The sequence below is a fragment of the Pristiophorus japonicus genome, chromosome 22 (genome assembly GCF_044704955.1).
Source record: "Pristiophorus japonicus isolate sPriJap1 chromosome 22, sPriJap1.hap1, whole genome shotgun sequence".
In the NCBI taxonomy this organism is placed as follows: domain Eukaryota; kingdom Metazoa; phylum Chordata; class Chondrichthyes; family Pristiophoridae; genus Pristiophorus; species Pristiophorus japonicus.
The window spans coordinates 43,061,927-43,082,276 of record NC_091998.1 but is presented as its reverse complement, the minus strand read 5'-3'; the positions used below and the strand labels follow the sequence as shown (position 1 = coordinate 43,082,276).

The 20,350-nt window shown below is 45.8% G+C and overlaps 1 protein-coding gene and 1 long non-coding RNA gene across 55 annotated transcripts in view; one reads left to right on the top strand and one right to left on the bottom strand.

The window, feature by feature from the left end:
- Window positions 1-20,350, bottom strand: part of LOC139234980 (uncharacterized) — a 198,163-nt gene that overhangs the window by 97,403 nt on the left and 80,410 nt on the right. The window lies entirely within an intron of this gene.
- The window catches only part of LOC139234976 (calcium/calmodulin-dependent protein kinase type II subunit beta), a 315,635-nt gene that overhangs the window by 222,503 nt on the left and 72,782 nt on the right, over window positions 1-20,350 (top strand). For 19 of the 47 annotated variants that reach the window (XM_070865982.1, XM_070866027.1, XM_070865988.1 and 16 more), the window contains exons 10-14: window positions 3,923-4,045; window positions 5,157-5,240; window positions 8,425-8,467; window positions 10,908-11,006; window positions 17,637-17,674. In XM_070865982.1, the coding sequence (XP_070722083.1) occupies window positions 3,923-4,045; window positions 5,157-5,240; window positions 8,425-8,467; window positions 10,908-11,006; window positions 17,637-17,674 (387 nt within the window). Of the gene's footprint in view, window positions 1-3,922; window positions 4,046-5,156; window positions 5,241-8,424; window positions 8,468-10,907; window positions 11,007-17,633; window positions 17,675-20,350 lie in introns of all 47 variants that reach the window. The other 28 variants (XM_070865995.1, XM_070866002.1, XM_070865997.1 and 25 more) reach the window with 3 other exon arrangements.

Here is a 20,350-nt window from a genome sequence, read left to right as displayed (position 1 = left end):
GGAATGCTCAAGAGGGCAGAATTTGAGGTGCGCAGACATAGAAAATAGATGCAGGAGTAGGCCATTCAGCCCTTCGAGCCTGCACCACCATTCAACAAGATCATGGCTGATCATTCACCTCAGTACTCCTTTCCTGCTTTCTCTCCATACCCCTTGATCCCTTTAGCCGTAAAGGCAATATCTAACTCACTCTTGAATATATCTAACGAACTGGCATCAACAACTCTCTGCGGTAGAGAATTCCACAGGTTAACAACTCCCTGCGTGAAGAAGTTTCTCCTCATCTCGGTCCTAAATGGCTTACCCCTTATCCTTAGACTGTGTCCGCTGGTTCTGGACTTCCCCAACATCGGGAACATTCTTCCTGCATCTAACCTGTTCAGTCCTTTCAGAATTTTATATGTTTCTATGAGATCCCCTCTCATCCTTCTAAACTCCAGTGAGTAAAGACCCAGTCGATCCAGCCTCTCCTCATATGTCAGTCCAGCCATCCTGGAAATCAGTCTGGTGAACCTTCGCTGCACTTCCTCAGATTAGGAGATCAAAACTGAATACAATATTCCAGGTGAGGCCTCACCAAGGCCCTGTACAACTGCAGTACGACCTCCTTGCTCCTATACTCAAAACCCCTAGCTATGAAGGTCAACATACCATTTGCCTTCTTCACCGCCTGCTGTACCAGCATGCCAACTTTTAATGATTGACGTACCATGACACCCAGGTCTCGTTGCACCTCCCCTTTTCCTAATTTGCTGCCATTCAGATAATATTCTGCCTTCGTGTTTTTGCCCCCAAAGTGGATAACCTCACACTTATCCACATTATACTGCATCTGCCATGCATTTGCCCACTCACCTAATCTGTCCAAGTCACCCTGCAGCCTCTTAGCGTCCTCCTCACAGCTCACACCGCCACCCAGTTTACTGTCATCTGCAAACTTGGAGATATTACACTCAATTCCTTCATCCAAATCATTAATGTATATTGTAAATAGCTGAGAGACTGAAAGAGATTACAGAGATAGGGAGGGGTGAGGCCATGGAGGGATTTGTAAATAAGGATGAGAATGCTGAAATCGAGGCGTTGCTTAACCGGGAGCCAATGTAGGTCGGCGAGCACAAGGGGTGATTGGGACTCACAACCCAAAATGCCACCACAGCAAGTTGTGAACCTGAACTGCAAATCTCATCATTTGTGCTGTAAAAACCCAACTGGCCTACATGTGACTCCAGTCCAATCCTATGGACAATAAATACTGCCTTCCCACAGAGAATACTCCCCTTTAAAAGGTGCACACTCTCTCTGCAGAGATACGTACTGATACGTCCTTACTATATAGTAAATGCACACGAGGCCCATGCTTGAGAGAAGGTCAATCTGTGACCTGTCCTTTAATCCTTAGCACTCAAGTGATGAAGGTGGGTGGAGCTTCCCCTTTTATACCTGAAGGTCCAGGTTAGGAGTGTCTCCCACCGAGTGGTCATTGTTCTCACAGTGTACAACTTAGGTCAGATTATACATGGGTTACAATGCTGGTTGAATACATGATATGTACCACTCACACAAGCCCGGGGAACGCAGCCGCAGATTGGAATGAGGCCAGGACCTTGGGCTTCGATTCCCTGAGCGTGCAGAGGCGGATCAATTGAACTCAACTGGTTCAACTTGTCACCATGGAGCTCTGATGAGCTTCCCGTTGCTTTACCAGCTAGGACAACCTTTGGGCACATGTTTAAACATTTTTCTGGAGCCGAAGTGGGAAGAATCCCAGTCCCCAGCCGGAGCACTAACTTTCCAGCTCCCGTCAGTGTGCCCTGTTAAGTGCTCAGTCATCAGCAGTGCCTTGGAATACTGTAGACCACCTTGCTTGATTAAGTCTGTCATGGGGCATATAAATGCAAGTCTTTTTGTGTCATTTTAATCTTTATGCTTGTGTCATATAGGGCTAAAACCTTAATTTTCAGTGCCACCACCCAAATCTTAGCGGTAAACATATGGTAATTTCCATATTAACCATATTCCGGCGGTAAACGGGTGGGCTAAGTGGAAATTCTAGCCGTTAATCTCTCCTAACTTGCATCCTATCCGCAGTGTTTTTCTTTCGTGGGGAGGGGTGACAATTTGTTCCCATTGACAGGCAGGCTGCCACAGGAGCTAACTCAATCCAAAAGGATGAAAGAAAAACACTGCGGATGCTGGAAATCTGAAATAAAACACCAGAAAATTGCTGGAAACATTCAGCGGGTCAGGCAGCATCTGCGGAGAGAGAAACCGAGTTAACGTTTCAGGTCGATGACCTTTCATCAGCACTGGAAAAAGTTCAGGATGTAACAGGTTTAAACAAGTGTAGGGGGAGGGGAGGAAAGGACAAAAGGGAAGGTTTGTGATAGGATGCAAGTTAGGAGAGATTAACGGCTAGAATTTCCACTTAGCCCACCCGTTTACCGCCGGAATATGGTTAATATGGAAATTACCATACGTTTACCGCTAAGATTTGGGTGGTGGCACTGAAAATGAAAGTTTTAGCCCTATATGACACAAGCATAAAGATTAAATGACACAAAAAGACGTGCATTTATATACCTGACTTCCCAAAGCGTTTTACAGCCAATGAAGTACTATTGGAGTGTAGTCACTATTGTAATGTGGGAAACACGGCAGCCAATTTGCGCACAGCAAGCTCCCACAAACAGCAATGTGATAATGACCAGATAATCTGTTTTGTTGATTGAGGAATAAATATTGGCCAGGACACCGGGGATAACTCCCCTGCTCCTCTTTGAAATAGTGCCGTGGGATCTTTTACGTCCACCTGAGGGACCAGACGGGGCCTCGGTTTAACGTCTCATCTGAAACAAGGAATGATGGTGCAGTGCAGTACTTGTCCCATTACCATCTCCTTTCGCCTTGACCTGCTGAGTATTTCAGGCATTTCCTGTTTTTATTTCAACCCAAATGGAGTTGCTGCCTGCCTCCTCCACTTCTGCCCTAGTTAGTCATGAGACAATTGAGAGTGTGGGTCTGAGTCTTGATTCAATAAGAACTTAGAAGTAGGAAAAATGAAGTTGTTGATGGATCTGAGTATAATTTGGCCAGCAACAGCTCTTCATTTAATAGTTACTGGCAGTGACAGCTTTGTTCTACTTTATCTGGGAATTGGACGTCTGGGAGGCTGCAGTCAAATCAATTTTTGCAACTTGCTACAGAGAAATAAACAGCTTCAAACTCTTTACAGTCACTGAGCAGTAATCCAAGAGTTGTCATCAGTAACAGCACTGGGCGCAAGGGATAGATTTGATAAGTAATTCACGTCTTTCCAACAGTGAAGTATACAGATAGTAACAAAGGTAAAGCACATTTTATTTACTTTCTGCGTTGCTTAGTTCTCCGGCTTTGGCCAGTCAGTGTAATGGAAAAATATAAATCACCATAAACTGAAGGGAATCATTGTTCTGTCCAGAATAAAGTAATGTGATTGAGTACTATAGACGTGAGTAAGTGTGACCTTAGCCTCTTTATTCTAACTCCAGAGTGTTGGTACAGCATGGGTGGCCTGCTTATATACAGTGCTCCCAAGGGATGCTGGGATCCCTTGGGACTCCAACAGATCCGCCCTCTGGTGGCAGTAGTGTGCAGGTTACATAGGGTTGCATACATAACAATCATGTTTTTTACCATTGGGTTTGTTGCTGCCGGTGTAGATTAGTTTCCTGTGGCTATTGCAGTCCTTGAGAATACTTTGACAACTCATTTATTTTAAACTGAAAATGGCACCATACAGTGAGCACTTGGTGCTGACCATTCTCAGTAAACAAGGAAACCAATGTGGACAGAAATAACATGTTAACTTATGTGTAAAATACATGCCGTTCCTTGTAAGTTCTCCGCCTACTTTACCTCTGTTTCTCTGTCCCCCTTCTAGTTTCCTTCCCCCGAGTGGGACACAGTTACTCCAGAGGCCAAGAATCTCATCAACCAGATGCTGACGATTAACCCTGCCAAACGTATCACTGCCACCGAGGCACTGAAACACCCCTGGGTCTGTGTAAGTGTTCATCTGCCCCCGTCCCTCCGGAGAAGCTTTAACCTCCTTTTCCTTCATCACCCGGAAACCTATCGCTCATTTAAAACCCGTTTTAGTTTCAAAGCTGTATCGCTGTTGCTCGTACTAAAAGACAGAAAGTGATGGGGTCGAAATTCCCTTTATAATGCCGCCCGGCTAACGGGTGGCAAAGGCCTGCCGTCGGTGTTCAGCGGCATCCACGGCTCGGGAGAAATTCGATAGGCTCTTTGGTAGAGGTGTCAAGAGGTGTGCCGCCTAACGCCACCCGTGTGGTGACGTCATCCAGCGTGCAGCGCCCCCATGGCGCCGCTCCCGCCATATTTGGTTTGTACTGACGCCTAACGGCCAGGTGTCCGTACTGCCTGGGAAAAGTGGAGGGAACATCGCGGTGCTCGGGCATATTCGCCCAGAGAGCAAGGTCAGTTTCTTTTTCTTGATTTATTTCATCATCTTTTCATTAGTTGTAACAGTAGGGAAGTTTGTGTGCAGGTCGGAGAAGTTTGAGATTTTTTTGTCCCCGTTTCCCAGCAAGCATGGCGGCAGCCTCCCGATGGGAAATTCAGTCGGCCTCCTGAGCTCCCGCCCGAGGGTGAGTGCGCAACGCCACTTTTTAGCGCTGCTCTCTCATCTTTGGGCGTAAAAACTGAATTTGCAGTTTGAGCCTGCACCTAATGCTAAATTCAGCACTTGGGCGGTGATACCGCCTCAAAAACGGCAGTACCGAATTTCGACCCCGATGTGCGCACACACAAAGTTGATTGGATACAAACACCTCATTATTGTTAATTAAGGCGATTGATGGATTTTGCCTGCGCACGTTTACTCCATCTGCTATATGTGTAATGTGGGCAGTGATGAGGTGTCCCGGATTGGAAAGGATCTGAAGACGTGAAGTAGCACATTCCGATTATATCAATTTCACACTGCAAAGACACGTGGGATAGCAGGTCAATGGAGAAACAGTACTTGAGACATTTTTGGTGCTTTTAGTGGGTTGGGGAAATGTGTTCACAGTAAACTCACTTTATATTGATGCAAGAAAGGAGTTTTAAAAAAAAAAAATCTTGCTGAAGTTTAATGTTTTCATTTTCAGCAACGATCCACTGTTGCATCTATGATGCATCGCCAAGAGACTGTGGAATGTTTGAAGAAGTTCAATGCCAGGCGAAAACTCAAGGTAAGAAAGATTTTATTGTAATCAGTGCAGTGGTGGCTGTGTCAGTGTTTCACGTGCAGCTCAGGAAGCTTGTATCTGTAATGTATGCACCATGAGTAAGCTCACAGGTTTGTAGAGCTGTTGAGTTGGGAGTGGCTTAGTCAGTCACGTGATGTTCACAAGACTCAATAAAACCCCAGCAGTTGGATTCAGGGGATCCACGATGAGGCAGGTAGTTGTGAGCCTGGTGGATGAACCGGTAATGTGTGGTGTGATTGTTAAACCGTTTGCTAATAAACCAACTAGTTCTTAATAGCAATGTGTTGCTATGAATTCTTAAGCAAAGAACCCATGAAGCAAATACATTATGGTATCCGATTCGGAAAATTGTTGGTGTATTGAGACTGATGATCATAGATTTCAAAATATTCAAGTTTCTTATCCCTCTTCTTGGGTCTGAACTTGAAAAGGAGACTTGTTCTATCGCACATTTTCCAGACCAGATTATTGGTCCATTCACCTTCCCACACCGTTACCTCGATGAAGTCTAATAACCCTCAGTCCTGTTTACTATGAGGAACTTGTCCAGTCCCTTTGAACCCCATCTTAATTTCTTATTGCCCACCCTCGTTGCTCGTCTAGTTTGCATATTTCTCACCCTTTCACTCAAAAAAATTGCCTGAATTTTCTCTCTCTTACCTCCCTTAATGTGAAATTAAGCAGTCCTGTTCTTGAAGTTCTTACACAGCAGAAGAACTTCTCCGTATCCATGTTTTCAAATCTTAAATTTTAAAAAGTTCCATCAAATCACTCCGACGTCTCGAGAGCAAAGCCCCAGGTTGGCTGACCGCTCCTCAGAGCTTGGACACCTTAATTTGGGAATAGTGCAGCACCAATGGCGTACTGTACTGTCGGAGGTGCCGTCTTTCTGATGAGAGGCCGTACCGAGGCCCCGTCTGCTCTCTCAAGTAAAGGATCCCATGGCATAAATCAAAGAGCAGGGAATTCTCCCCGGTGCCCTGACCAATATTTATCCCTATGTGTTAACTGTGGCTCAGTGGGTAGCATACTCGCCTCTGAGGCAAGCGAGCCCCAGGTGGGCAGAGGAAACACTTCAAGGACACCCTCAAAGCCTCCTTGATAAAATGCAACATCCCCACCGGCACCTGGGAATCCCTGGGCCAAGACCGTCCAAAGTGGAGGAAGTGCATCCGGGAGGACGCTGAGCACCTCGAGTCTCGTTGCCGAGAGCATGCAGAAAGCAAGTGCAGGCAGCGGAAGGAGCGTGCGGCAAACCAGACTCCCCACCCACCCTTTCCTTCAACCACTGTCTGTCCACCTTTGACAGGGACTGTAATTCCCGTATTGGACTGTAGTCACCTGAAAACTCACTTTGATTTCGAGGGACTGCCTATGATGATGATGTGGGTTCAAGTCCCACTCCAGGGACTTAAGCACATAAATCTAGGCTGAGGGAGCGCTGCAGTCGGAGGTGCCGTCTTTTGGATGAGACATTAAACCGAGGCCCTGTCTGCCCTCTCAGGTGGACGTAAAAGATCCCATGGCACTATCCCTGGTGTCCTGGCCAATATTTATCCCTTAATCAACATAACAAAATTATAACATAAGAATTAGGAACAGGAGTAGGCCATCCAGCCCCTCGAGCCTGCTCTGCCATTCAACAAGATCATGGCTGATCTGGCCGTGGACTCAGCTCCACTTACCCGCCCGCTCCCCGTAACCCTTATTTCCCTTATTGGTTAAAAATCTATCTATCTGTGATTTGAATACATTCAATGAGCTAGCCTCAACTGCTTCCTTGGGCAGAGAATTCCACAGATTCACAACCCTCTGGGAGAAGAAATTCCCTCTCAACTCGGTTTTAAATTGGCTTCCCCGTATTTTGAGGCTGTGCTCCCTAGTTCTAGTCTCCCCGACCAGTGGAAACAACCTCTCTGCCTCTATCTTGTCTATCCCTATCATTATCTTAAATGTTTCGATAAGATCACCCCTCATCCTTCTGAACTCCTACGAGTAAAGACCCAGTCTACTCAATCTATCATCATAAGGTAACCCCCTCATCTCTGGAATCAGCCTAGTGAATCGTCTCTGTACCCTCTCCAAGGCTAGTATATCCTTCCTTAAGTAAGGTGACCAAAACTGCACGCAGTACTCCAGGTGCGGCCTCACTAATACCCTATACAGGTTGCAGCAGGACCTCCCTGCTTTTGTACTCCATCCCTCTCGCAATGAAGGCCAACATTCCATTCGCCTTCCTGATTACCTGCTGCACCTGCAAACTAACCTTTTGGGATTCATGCACAAGGACCCCCAGGTCCCTCTGCACTGCAGCATGTTGTAATTTCTCCCCATTCAAATAATATTCCCTTTTACTGTTTTTTTTTCCCAAGGTGGATGACATCACACTTTCCGACAATGTATTCCATCTGCCAGAACTTAGCCCATTTACTTAACCTATCTAAATCTCTTTGCAGCCTCTCTGTGTCCTCTACACAACCCGCTTTCCCACTAATCTTTGTGTCATTTTGTTACACTACACTCTGTCCCCTCTTCCAGGTCACCTATGTATATTGTAAACAGTTGTGGTCCCAGCACCGATCCCTGTGGCACACCACTAACCACCGATTTCCAACCCGAAAAGGACCCATTTATCCCGACTCTCTGCTTTCTGTTAGCCACATTGCTGTTTGTAGGACTTGCAGTGCGCAAATTGGCTGCCTCGATTCCTACATTACAACATTGGGTAGCACACTCGCCTCTGAGGCAAGCGAGCCCCAGGTGGGCAGAGGAAACATTTCAAGGACACCCTCAAAGCCTCCTTGATAAAGTGCAACATCCCCACCGGCACCTGGGAATCCCTGGGCCAAGACCTCCCTTAAAGTACTTCATTGGCTGCAAAGTGCTTTGGGATATCAGGTGGTTGCGAAAGGCGCTATATAAATCTAAGTCTTTCCTGTAAATCAACATCACTAAAAAAGATGATGTGCTCATTTATCCAATTGTTGTTTGTGAGCAAATGGCTGCCGTGTTTCCTACACTTCAAAAGTCCTTCATTAGCTGTGAAATGTTTTGGGATGTCCTGAGGTTGTGAAAAGTGTGATATCAATGCAAGTTTCTAAGTCCTTCCTTTTACTGATATTTAAATTGCTTGCATTGGTTGACATCTTCCTTTTTTCCCATCTAGGGTGCCATTCTTACTACTATGTTAGCAACACGGAACTTCTCAGGTAGGTTTAACGTAAACCCTCTGTTTTCAAAGCAACCTACTCCCTCACTAATGCCACGGACAGCTGCCCATTGGAACTCTGGCGTAAAAACTAACTGCGGGCTGTCGAAGCTTTTGACGTCTCATCGGTTAATTTAGTCAAATCTACACCTGATGTGGCTTCTGACGTGAAGCTTTGTTGCAAAATAAGGAGCGAAAAGACATTAAATCCAAGTTTGGTAGTTTGTAGTTTAGATAACCCAACTAGCAATTAGTTTCTACATGAAGCAAAAATAGCTGCCCCTGAATAACCCAACAAGACACACGTCACACGGCATTAAAAACTGGCGCAAAGCACAACAAGCGAAAATGGAAATAAAACCTTGTAGCGTTCAAGGTTTTCAAATGGAGGTCCTAAGGTGTTTCCCAGATAGGTCAATGAAAACACGACACTGAGCAGGAAAAGCAGAGCAGAGCTGGGTGACCAGAAGCTTGATCAGAAAGATGAGTTTGGAGGAACATTGGAACAGGAGGAGGCCATTCAGCCCCTCGAGCCTGTTCCGCCATGCAATGAGACCACGGCTGATCTGTGACCTAATTCCATATACCTGCCTTTGGCTAATAAAAATCCACCAATCTTAGATTTAAAATGAATAATTAACCCAGCATCGATTGCCGTTTGCGGAAGAGAGTTCCAAACTTCTACCACCCTTTGTGTGTAGAAGTGTTTCCTAACTTCACTCCTGTAAGGTCTGGCTCTAATCTTTAGACTATGCCCCCTAGTCCTCGACTCCCCAACCAGCGGGAATAGTTTCTCTCTATCTACCCCATCAGTTCCCCTTCATACTTTGAAAACTTCAATTAAATCACCCCTTAATCTTCTTAATTCCAACGAATATAAAATCTAGTTTGTGTAATCTCTCCTCATAATTTAACCCTTGGAGTACAGGTTTCATTCTAGTCACATTTTATGAGGAGGGGTGGAGAAATGAAGGGCGAGAATCTCGGAGAGTAGGGCTCGGGCAGCCGAAGGTTCTGCCACACATTGTGGGCCAAAGTCAGAGAAATGGGGAGCTTGAGAAAAAGTATTGGGCTGGGGTGGGTGTGGAGATAGAGTGGGCGAGGCACAGGACGATTTAGAGACGAGCAATGATTTTTAACCATTATTTACATATAAACACACAAACTAGTACTGTACACACACACACACACTCTACCTGCAGTATGGTCTGTTCATGTTTTCCTCAGTATGTTAGCATTTTTAGTTTCACTTTGCACTCTTCGTTAAGGATATAATCTTGTGTGAAAAAGATAGATTTTTTAAAAGTCGTCTCTAATTGCAAAGCATTATAAATCACCTTCACAAAATTCTTTCGTTTTCCAATCCCTTACGACAACTTTAAACATTTCAACAAAATAATTTGAAGAACTGAATATTTTTTTAACCTTCACAGGAAAGAAAGCAATTTGATGTTATCCTTTGCTGATCTCCCACCTCCCACCAGTTAACTCCTTGTCCTCTCACCGGGCGAGTTTGTTCAGTTAACGGAGCGATGGGTTTCTGTCTCCTAATGTACCTGTGGGTTTTAATCTGTTCCCCAACATAGGTGTGTGTAAGTTGTGAGTGAGAATGGACCTTCCCATATTCCTGGTTGATGGGGATTACGTGGATGGTTTGGGACAAGGGAGGAAGGCAGAGAAGGCAAATTTACAAACTAAAATGATGTGCCCTGTTTGTGGAAGGCAGGAAATGCAACAACTTTCAAGCAAAACAGGATTGCAGACGTTGGCTTGTAAAATGTGATCAAAGTCTGGCTTAATGAGGTTTTGCAGCAGGTAGACTAAGTCTACAAGTTTACCATTTCTCTTCAATTCATAATGTTCTGCATCAAACTTACCGTATGCAAAATTAGCCAGATTGACTGAACTTTTAGACAGAGCGTGCAATCTCTGCTTATCTGCTGCAACTTACTCCTTGATAAACTCACCATAATATGGCGGTCCCCAGTTCTGCTATCGGCTTCTGTCAGCGATCAGCACAGCACGAGAGTTATACTGACAGCCCGTCAGAATTGGACTCCCAAAAACGGAAGGGAAACCCTCATCTAATATTGTGAGGTTGCGAAGGGGAGCTCTAACGAGGCTGCTGTCTGGCTTGTGGGGTTTAGACGATTGGTGCGAAACCAGTCCAGCCTCGTGCTCATACTTTGGACCACTGCAATTGAATCAGGGCCTGAACCATTCACCAGTGTGCATCGTTCTAGATACAGTGCTCAAAGACGGGGCAAATTATGGTTTTAAAATGTACGACTAGAGTTCGACTGACCAGACAGATGTGCATCAGGACGCTAGAGGCCTTCCTGCAGATGTGCGGCGTGAGTGACTTTAGTGTGTGGTTAAGCTTAGCTGAGCCGAGTGTGTATTGCTGACGTTGCTTGCTTTCTTTTTATTCCCGTCGACAGTGGGCAGACAGACCACTGCGCCAGCGACAATGACAGCTGCCGCCAGCGCGACTGTTGGTCTCGTTGAACAAGGTAGACGTGTGCGGGCGGACACTGCAGGTGGAGGGCATGCTCCAAACTAACGCTCTGCTTTCGTACCTTGTGAATGTACCCTACCTCGTGTGTCTGTTGTCTCTGGATATTTCAATCCCATTTTAACTGGCTGGGCAAGCAAGGAGAGGCTTTGGGTATTTGGCTTTTAACGTGAGGGCCGTCGGAAACCAGTTCAGGAACTTCCTTTGAAGGCACTTCAGCTGAATGGGTACCAATCTGAATTAAGATCCCCTGTGAATGAGGTAGTCCTTGGGACCAACCTTTGAGCTGCTTGTGATGGCACACAACTTAACATGCTCTCTTAGACAAAAACACACTTTAGTCTAAACATTAATGCACAAACTCTGCTCTTCTGCAGCAGCTCTTCTGCTCCGTAATGCACTGTTTCCACAAGTGTCTCAAGTTGATCCACAGTAAACTCCTGTTCCGTCCAAAGGCATTGCTACAGTTAGAACTCGGAAAGCCAGCAAGTTCTCTGTTGTTTCGACCGATGGTCCGTGCCATTTCCCTTGAGTTCACGCCTTGATGGACAATTCCGAAAACGAGCCGTTGAAATGGTTGTGTACCGTGTGGTACTGTCTAGATTGGAATGTCCATTTGCTGCAGTCATTTTGGTTTACGTGTTTTTGAACCCCATTGGCCCTTTGTCTCTTGTTTGGTGCAGCCCAATGTGCACGTCCCTGTCCTGTGCAAAGTTTCATGTACACTGTTGTTAGCGCTATTACAGTGGCCTGAGCGACATCCAGAATCAAGTCAGGTGTGGCTTTTTTAGTCATTGCAAAATGAGTTAGATTTCCTCAATTTTAATGTGAATTTGCAGACAGATAATCACGAAGGTTGAGCAAGAGTGCCTGGTGTTGGCGTGTCCTTGTACTTGCGGAGCTCACCTCTGACTTAATTTCTCAAAGAGTAATGGCAACGTCGTTATGGGGAGGGAAGGATGTGCCGTAGAATAGCCGGAAGTGGCTGGTGTTCAGACCTCATGAGGTTGGACTGCTGCCTGTCCCACTCGTGACTGGATACGTACCGAGCACGTTGTGGATGTCCGGCCAAAAGAACACTCTAAAACTCTTGCACTCCCCCTTGGCTCGGTGGATGAGAGCACCAGTTGATGTGTTACTGAGTCATACGGACCAGAAACCAACCACATAAACCAACCCCTAGTTGATTGCCTTGTCTGCGCTGAGTAACCTGACCTCGGCCGCTGCAGCGACGAAGGCGTTAACATTGACTTCTTCATCCCGAGGCAAAGGAGGTGAATGGCCAGCCTGGGCCCCTAAGCCTGACCCAGCGATCCCAGCTGGGAAGTGTGGACATTGAGCGAGGGCTGCATCAAGCTGCAATGACCTGCTGACACTCGGTCTGTCACATGTAGATGGTGCAAGTGGATACATACTCTACATGAGTCATGCCTTCAGGAAGGACATTTCTTTGTGTTGCGGGGGGGAATGGTGGCAGGGGTTGATGGTATTTGCACACCTTGGGGGTGATAATGTAGTGTCAGTATAGTGTAAGGATAATTTTCTCTTGCAAAAACTGTCGTCAAATACTTCTGCCGACCATCACGAGATCAAATTCTTCCATAAAAGCTATCCCTTCAAATGTCACAAAAATTTCTGCTAGCAATAAGAGATTCCTGCAGATAAACGCTCAGTGCGAGAGATTTTAATAATAATTACCGTAAGTGACAAGACTTTTGTCAACAAACCTCATTTAAGCAGTGCGTTCTTTGACATCATCAACACAACAGTGTTGGGTAGGCAGCAAAAGATGCCTGATGTCTGAATTCCCAATTCTTAACAAGTCCATGTCAAATCCAAAGCAGTTTGGTTATCCTTAACTAGTTACTGTAACAATTCCAGTCGGCCAGCCTGAGTTGCAGCGCTTGGTTATAAAGGCACTGTTGCAGCTGGAATGGCGAAATATACGGCCAGGACTGTCTCCCCCTCTTTGCAGAGTGAGATGGGGGGGGCGGGGGGGGGGGAGGGAGACGAGACGTGTTTGCACCTCACCGACTTTGTTTGCCATCTTGTTGCTTTGGAGTGTCGGTGGCTGTACTTGCACTTTTGAAAAGTGAATGCTGCATGCCAAAAAAGAGTGAGCCGACTGTGCATGTGAGAGCGGGCTTGCTTGCTCGGGTTTGTTGTGTGTTACGAGACGATTTCTCCCTGTCGCAGCGTTCTCCTGGCACTGGGATGAGTCGCATGTGTGATGGTACGATCACACGAAAGCCCTCTTTACAAGGTCACTTGCACTGGAGGGGTTTGAGCACGGGATCTCTGCGAAGTGGCTGTTCATATTAAGATTGATGCTTTGGGTGATGGAGCTATGTTGCTCACTACCATGAAACCGGTCTAAGCTCACCTAAAAAATAATGCTATTTTTTAATCATGTGACCTCCATCCTTTCTCTGTCAAGAGGTGGCTGACTGCCAAGAGGCCAACAAGAGCAGTCCGCATTGACTGTGAACAGGTTTTGCAACCTTCTCCTGTTGGGCCCCATTAGCGTATTCACCACCCCCCCCCCCTCCCCCCTCCACATAATCCCAATTGAGGTCAGCATCTCACAGATCCTCCCAAACAAACCAACTGAATTCAGCATCTTGCTTCCTCCCTCCTCAATAATCCAAGCGGAATACCCTCCTCCATCCCTGAATGACCCAAACTTCTTCTCCCCTGCCCCACTTCCAACAAAACAAATTATATCAACATCTTCCTCCCCACAGTGATCCAACACCGATCAAGATCCCCCCGCACCCCAAAAAAAACCAATCCAGTGAGATCAGCACCGGACCACAGGAGGTAATCACAACCACAAGCCTATAGACACCCTACGGAGCAGCACATTGGTCCATCTGGTCACTGTGTCACCAGGACGATCCTCAGTGTTAGTGTCGGAGTTAAAGACTTATTTACTTAATTCTTCACAATTTACAGCTGCCCTTAACAAAAATCTCAGGGCATAAGTAAATTGATCTAATCTGGCCTCATTCATACTTCTCCCAAACAAAAGGAAGACTTTTAGGCCCTTGTTTAACGGAACGTGCAAATCCTCTTCTTTGTCCTCACTGGAACATGGTGGTGGTGGTATAGTTTGCCCAATTGCGGTCTCAGACACTGCTTTTCCGAGTTCACGCCCTGGAGCCATCTCCAGTCAGGAGATGCCGACTCAGAGGCTTGGTTCTCTCCGAGAGCTGCCAAGGGTTGTACGTTTTATTTGTCTTGAGCGTGGTGACCAAGGGGCAATTGTAAACAGGGCTGACGTAATGATCCAATTCCATTGAAAGTAATGCTACAGGCGGATAGTCGTACCCATGGAAACATGGAGACCTGAGACCCAGTGAACATCTGATGAAAACTGGCCACTATCTGATTTAATTTCTTGTCTTTCTCTCTTGATTTTTCTGTCTCCTTGACTCTACCTCTAATTATTGCAAGGTAAGGAAGGCTCCCATTAGGGCTTCTCTGCCATTCCATCAAGCTCCGTTCTTACTCTGCTAAGATTGATTTGTTTTTGCCCTAACCTCTCTTGTTTTCTCTTCCTTTTTACTGTTATCACCTCAGTTTCAGCACATTCATGCCTTAACTAATGTGTACATTGGGAGCAGCACATTCTTTAAGATCTGTTGGGTTTAGCTTGAAGTTTTTAAGCTTTCTAAAAATGTGTTCTTCTTTCTTCGTGGGGAGGGAGGCCTACCTGTTGCAGACATTCCTTCAATTTGGTTTTGCAATGGTTTGAAGATGTAGAACAACATTCCTGACACTTGAAAACACTTAACCTTGAACCACAATGGCCAATGCAGTGTTGTTCCGGGAACCCACACTGGGACTGGAGCTTGTAGCCTAGTTTCTTTTAACACATGGCCAAATCAAACCCAGGATTGTTGCAGCTCAAAGCACACGGTAAATTAGTGCCACAGTTCACGTCTCGTTTTAAATAAAAGCTGAAGGTTCTGAGCTCACTCAAAACTCCGGTTTTTATCATCAATTGATTTCCCAGTTGGTGAGAACTGTACTGAATCGGGCATGGTCCGTAGCCGCCTCTTTAAATGCCTGTGTACAGTGTTTGGTTTAGCCATTGACCCAAGTGTCCAATGGATGGTTGATTTTTCACTTACACAGCGAGGATAACATCCTGCCTATCTGACTGGCCCCCGGGCTCAGAATCCTTACATTTATCAGCAGCGGTGGCACAAGCGTAACCTTAAGTCTCTCAACGTTTTGGGAAGGGCTGTGATTTATGCCCCATTTCTGTGCTGTGTAACATTGATCTCTGGGGCCAATTTCAGGGAAGGTGCTGGAGATTGCTGTTGCTGTTAAGGTCACACCAGACAGCATGTAGCAGTCAAACCTCAAAAACATCCCAGATGGGATTTGCTGATGGTTTTCTATGTGCACTGCTTTACGAGGTAGTGAACGCACATCAAAAACGCAACAAGCAAAAACAGCCAGCTCAACCATATTTCAAAAAATTCATTCATGGGATCTGGGCGTCGCTGGCAAGGCCGGCATTTATTGCCCATCCCTAGTTGCTATTGAGAAGATGATGGTGAGCCGCCGCCTTGAACCGTTAGTCCTTGTGGCGAAGGTGCTCCCACAGTGCTGTTAAATAAGAAGGTCCAGGATTTTGACCCAGTGTCGATGAAGGAACAGCAATGGAAGACCGAGTCAGGATGGCGTGTGACTTGGAGGCGATGGTGTTCCAATGAGCCTGCTACCCTTGTCCTTTTCAGTGATGGAGGACGTGGGTTTGAGAATATCTGAATTGAGCAGTGCACAATTCATCCAGAGATAGCCACGAGGGAAGAACTATTTGTTCCCTACTTGTAGCAAGATATTGAATGTGCTCTTTATTTGCGCACTCACAGTATGTCAAAGGGGAACCCCGCCCTCCCCCCCCCACCACAGGCTTCAAGTGGAACCAACTGATGTTGCTAAAGCCCTGAGCAAAGCAAACCATATCCATAATAGTCCCTCTGCAAAGTGGTTATTTATTGTACGTATAGCAAAATTTGTAAGTCACCATCCCCCCACCCCCCCCAGATTTTTTTTGAAAAATAACAATGGGTTAATTGAAGTGCACTTTTTGTGTCTATGGGAGAGTTACTCATCTCGCAACCGCTGCATGAAGACTCCTGGTTTGAAGTTGCTGCGAGAGCAGTTTGAATTTTGGTGTGGTCCCACAAGGGTGTCCCCTCACACCATTTGAGCTGCAGTATAACTGCATGCAGCCATTCCTTTAAGCTTCAACGGTGAAGTTGACCAGGTCCCAGGCAGTTCAGCGCAGAGCAGACAGGTCCAATTCCAAGTGTGTCACAGAGCGTTGATTCAAGGCAGGTTGCTCTCCCAGGATGTTATTCTCAGTTAGTCCTTTTCAGACTGGAAGGCAAATCAAACAAAGGAGCATTGATGCTGAATTTCAAACAGCTGCCTGTCAGGTTGCCTGTAATCTCGGGCTAAGATTTCCACGTAAGAAATCAGCTGTATTTTAAGTAAAGCATAGCTGAATAAATTGTCCATGGGTTACTGAACGTAGTGTGGATAATAAAATCCGAGGGCCTGCCTATGATGATGATAAATTTATCACTGCTCTATGAACTTGAAAAGTTTGCAATAGTGAGCTCCTCCCAGTCAGTCTTGTGAAAGTTTGAAGAATACAATGATTTAGTCAAGAGAAACCTGAGAAAAAGCCAATCTTGGTGTGTGGTGATTGAATGGGTACAGTGTCTCCTGAAAGGTTGATTGTCATATGGCCTTTGTACTTCGTGACAGATCAGTTACCCATTTTACACTTGCACACTCTTCAGAGGTTCACATTGCACCACCAAAGACCAGTTTTACAGGGAATTGTATAAGGATTTCAAAGGAATAGGTTCACATCGCTTGGCTAGAACTAGAAAGGTATTACAGGTGATTACAGTAATGCATTGATCTGGTTGTAACGAGTGTGATGTTTATACCTAATCCAAATTTTTGTTCCAGTTTATTTACTCCGTAAAGGGATTCAGACCATTGGTATCTCAGTTCATCGGTATCTCAGTTGAAAAATCCAACTGTTACAGAACAGTTGGGATTACCTTGGACAACCTTGTGTTTAACTGGTAGATTAATGTAAACGTGGTGGATCCTGACCACACGGTGAGCCAAGCAGGACGACCCTTTTCACCGTCGTCACCTTTCCCGGTGAGCTCGTGGGTTTGTAGCTCTCGCGCTACACGGCTCGCCACTGCTTCCCCAGCCGGTTCCTTGAGGTGGGGTGGTATTCTCTCGGCTAGCAAAGGGCTCCAGAAGCACTCTGGCAGCTTAGACCATTTGTAGAGGGACTCGCCTGGTGTTTAAGGTGATGTGTGTGCAGCCATGGGGTACCACTGTTGGACCCGTGCGAGCCGCTGGATAAACAGGTGAGTGAAAAGACCCTGTCTGCCCTACCAATGTCATCTTGTTTCTGGAATGCCCCAGCTGGTTGACTTGTCTTCGGCAGTGTGTTGAGTTTCCAGTGGTTACAGCAATGTTGCCACCTACAAGTGCAAATGGTAACGGTTTTATTCTACCCGGACAGGGCAGTCGTATTTTTAATCTACAAACTGAGATATGAAAGTAATTTCCTTTTCTTTTTTCCTTCTGCAAAATACAGCAGCCAAAAGTTTACTAAACAAGAAGGTCGATGGAGTAAAGGTAGGTTTCCAACTCAGCTTCCATCTTTCCTCCTCTTCACAGTCGATCGGCCCTGTTTTGCTTTTATTTTTATCTTTAGTTTGCATTTTCTGGCTTCTGTTCGTGCCTGCTATCACAGTTGAACAATACAAAAGGGAGCTTTTAAGAACAAAAAAAACCTCAAGGAATCGTGCATGATGTTCGGAAGTACTAAACGACCGGCAAATTGGTAGAAAATATAGCTATGGACTGGGCAGCTGTAGTGATTAGACATGTACATGTATCATGTGTCTTTGGGCATGGCACTTGGCTACATTGAACCCAAGGGAAATTGAATGAGGCAGCTTCAAACCAAAGACTTTAACTTGACACAACCCTTGCATTCACTTGGCAGCGATTGATTGCTTTACTTTTTCCTATTGTGCGCCACCACCAACGCCCCCCCAAACATATTCTGTCCCCTCCTCCCTTTCCCCTACCCCAGCCATACAATGTCATGCATCCAGCACTGAGACGATGCATACAGTTTGATTAATATCCAAGCATGTTTCAGCAGTGATCACTGATGCTATGTCATGCATGAGTACAGTCACAATACAAACCAGTTCTACACAGTTGTGCCAAGCTAGGCGGTGAGATATCAAAACTGTTGGGATTCAACGGAGGTCAGAATTGGAAGTTGTCTTTTTATGACTGCCAGGTCGTTGAAGCCAGTAGTGTGGAGTCATTGATTGGTTTCTTCTACTGAATGAAGCTGATCATATAACCGGAGCCAAAGTAGACTTGTCTTCAGGTAGAGGCCAGGCACTGGGTTGTGCTCCATTTTGTGTGTGTATTTTAAACTTCTCTTGAACTGTCCTCGTGTAGTCATCCTTCAGCTGGGATGGGGGCTGAGGTTCCGACCACCCCTCAGTGGAAGTCACTGGACATTTATAACAGAGGAGGGGGTTAACACAGTGAGAGAAGCCTTAGCTATCCACCCCCCCACCCCCTCCCCAGACACCCTGAAATGCCCAGCCACCACCACCAAGAGGTGTGGGAAGCATATCCAAAAAGGTAGCTGAGTCTTGATGACGGTAAATGCTTAGGTTTGAACCTGAGCCCTTGATGTGAAGCCCAGTGCACTGTCTCTGCCAACACAAACAATCTCAGACAAGCTCACGCCACAACCATGTAGTCAAATCGTACAACCGGCAGAACCAGTTTGTATCGTCTGTCTGTGTCATTGCCAACTGGGCAATTTAAATGAAATCAATCATTTCATCTCCTGCTAACACGGTTGCGAAGGTTTTCAGTACTGTTTGAAAGAAGTATTGCCTGCCGCACCCAGCGAAACGTTTCAGCTTTTTATGGTGAGATATTTAAATGGTTGTCACGATAGAAGGAGACCTTTTGTCTCTCTTACCGTCACTCATGTCAGTATTGTCGCCGGCTCCCATCTGTTGGTACTTGTTTTCTTACCAGTTGGGCACTTTCTGTGGCTCACTCGTGGCTGGTATTGTCCAGAGCATTTCTTGGAATCAGTACGGATGTAATGTTTAAGTGTTATGGTCGTTTCCCCTGCGTGACTGTTGAACTCAAGCTGCCAACTGCATTCTGTTGTATTTACACGTGTTGCTACTGCAGCACCCCCTGTATTTGGAAAATCTAGGGCATAGGTAGGCAACTTGAGCAGTCTACTCACAAATGTGTTGGGTTTGCATTGAGGTTTTCTTTTGAGAAGGGAGGGTGAAACAAGGAGGAGAGAGTTGCTCACTAAAAGGATGAATCCTGTGTAATTTTATAAACCGTTGCATTAAAAGCAAGTTGTAATATGTTTTCATCTTTCACAACCAATTTCTTTACATAAATGGAACTGGACAGTAAAATTAGTAAGTTCCAAAGAGATCTTTCACCAGTTCTTTTGAGTTTGCACCAATACGCTGCACCATGGAGTAGTGGAATACAGCTTTAGGCTCGGCTTCGTAGCATATTTGAGTCCTGCTGCTTTAGGGAGGCATCCCACATAGGCCTGTTGTCTCGCTTCACAAGATGGACAGGCTATTGAACCAAGCATGTCCTCTACCTCCTGTTCAGAGAGGGATAGTGGCAGGAACTTGGGCGTGTTTGATCCAGCCACTGATGCATGGCTGGGCGAGATCTGCTCAGAAAGGAAAGAACGCACGATTTTGTGCGGTTAGATATATATATTGTTCAGGCATAAACTGCAGTATTTGCCTGCTGGGACTTCAGTTGTATTTAGGACTAGAATCTCTGTCTGCCTGTTTTTTCTCCATTAATTGGGGCAGCACTGGGGTAAGAGAGTTCAATCATTAATGTCCATCTAGACTTCACTGTTGGCCGCTGAGGTTTTGGTTCTGATCTCATCACTACAGACCAATCACAGTACGGGCATCAACATGTTCAGTTCCAAGATCCCTAATTGTTCCATTTGGACGTCAAGAGGGGAGATGGTACCTGCTTGGATGGCACAGTGGTTGCTGTTGCTTTGTAAAAAATGTGATTTTACTGCACCAATTGCTCAGAGGTTGACCAGGTTAACTTTTTCAGTGCTATAGTTGAGTGCCACTGACCTTCCATACTATTGAGAAAGGTTTACAGGCTCCTCTTTGCTGTTTATTCAGGCCGGCATTTATTGGCCATCCCTAATTGCCCTTGAGAAGGTGGTGGTGAGCGCCGCCTTGAACCGCTGCAGTC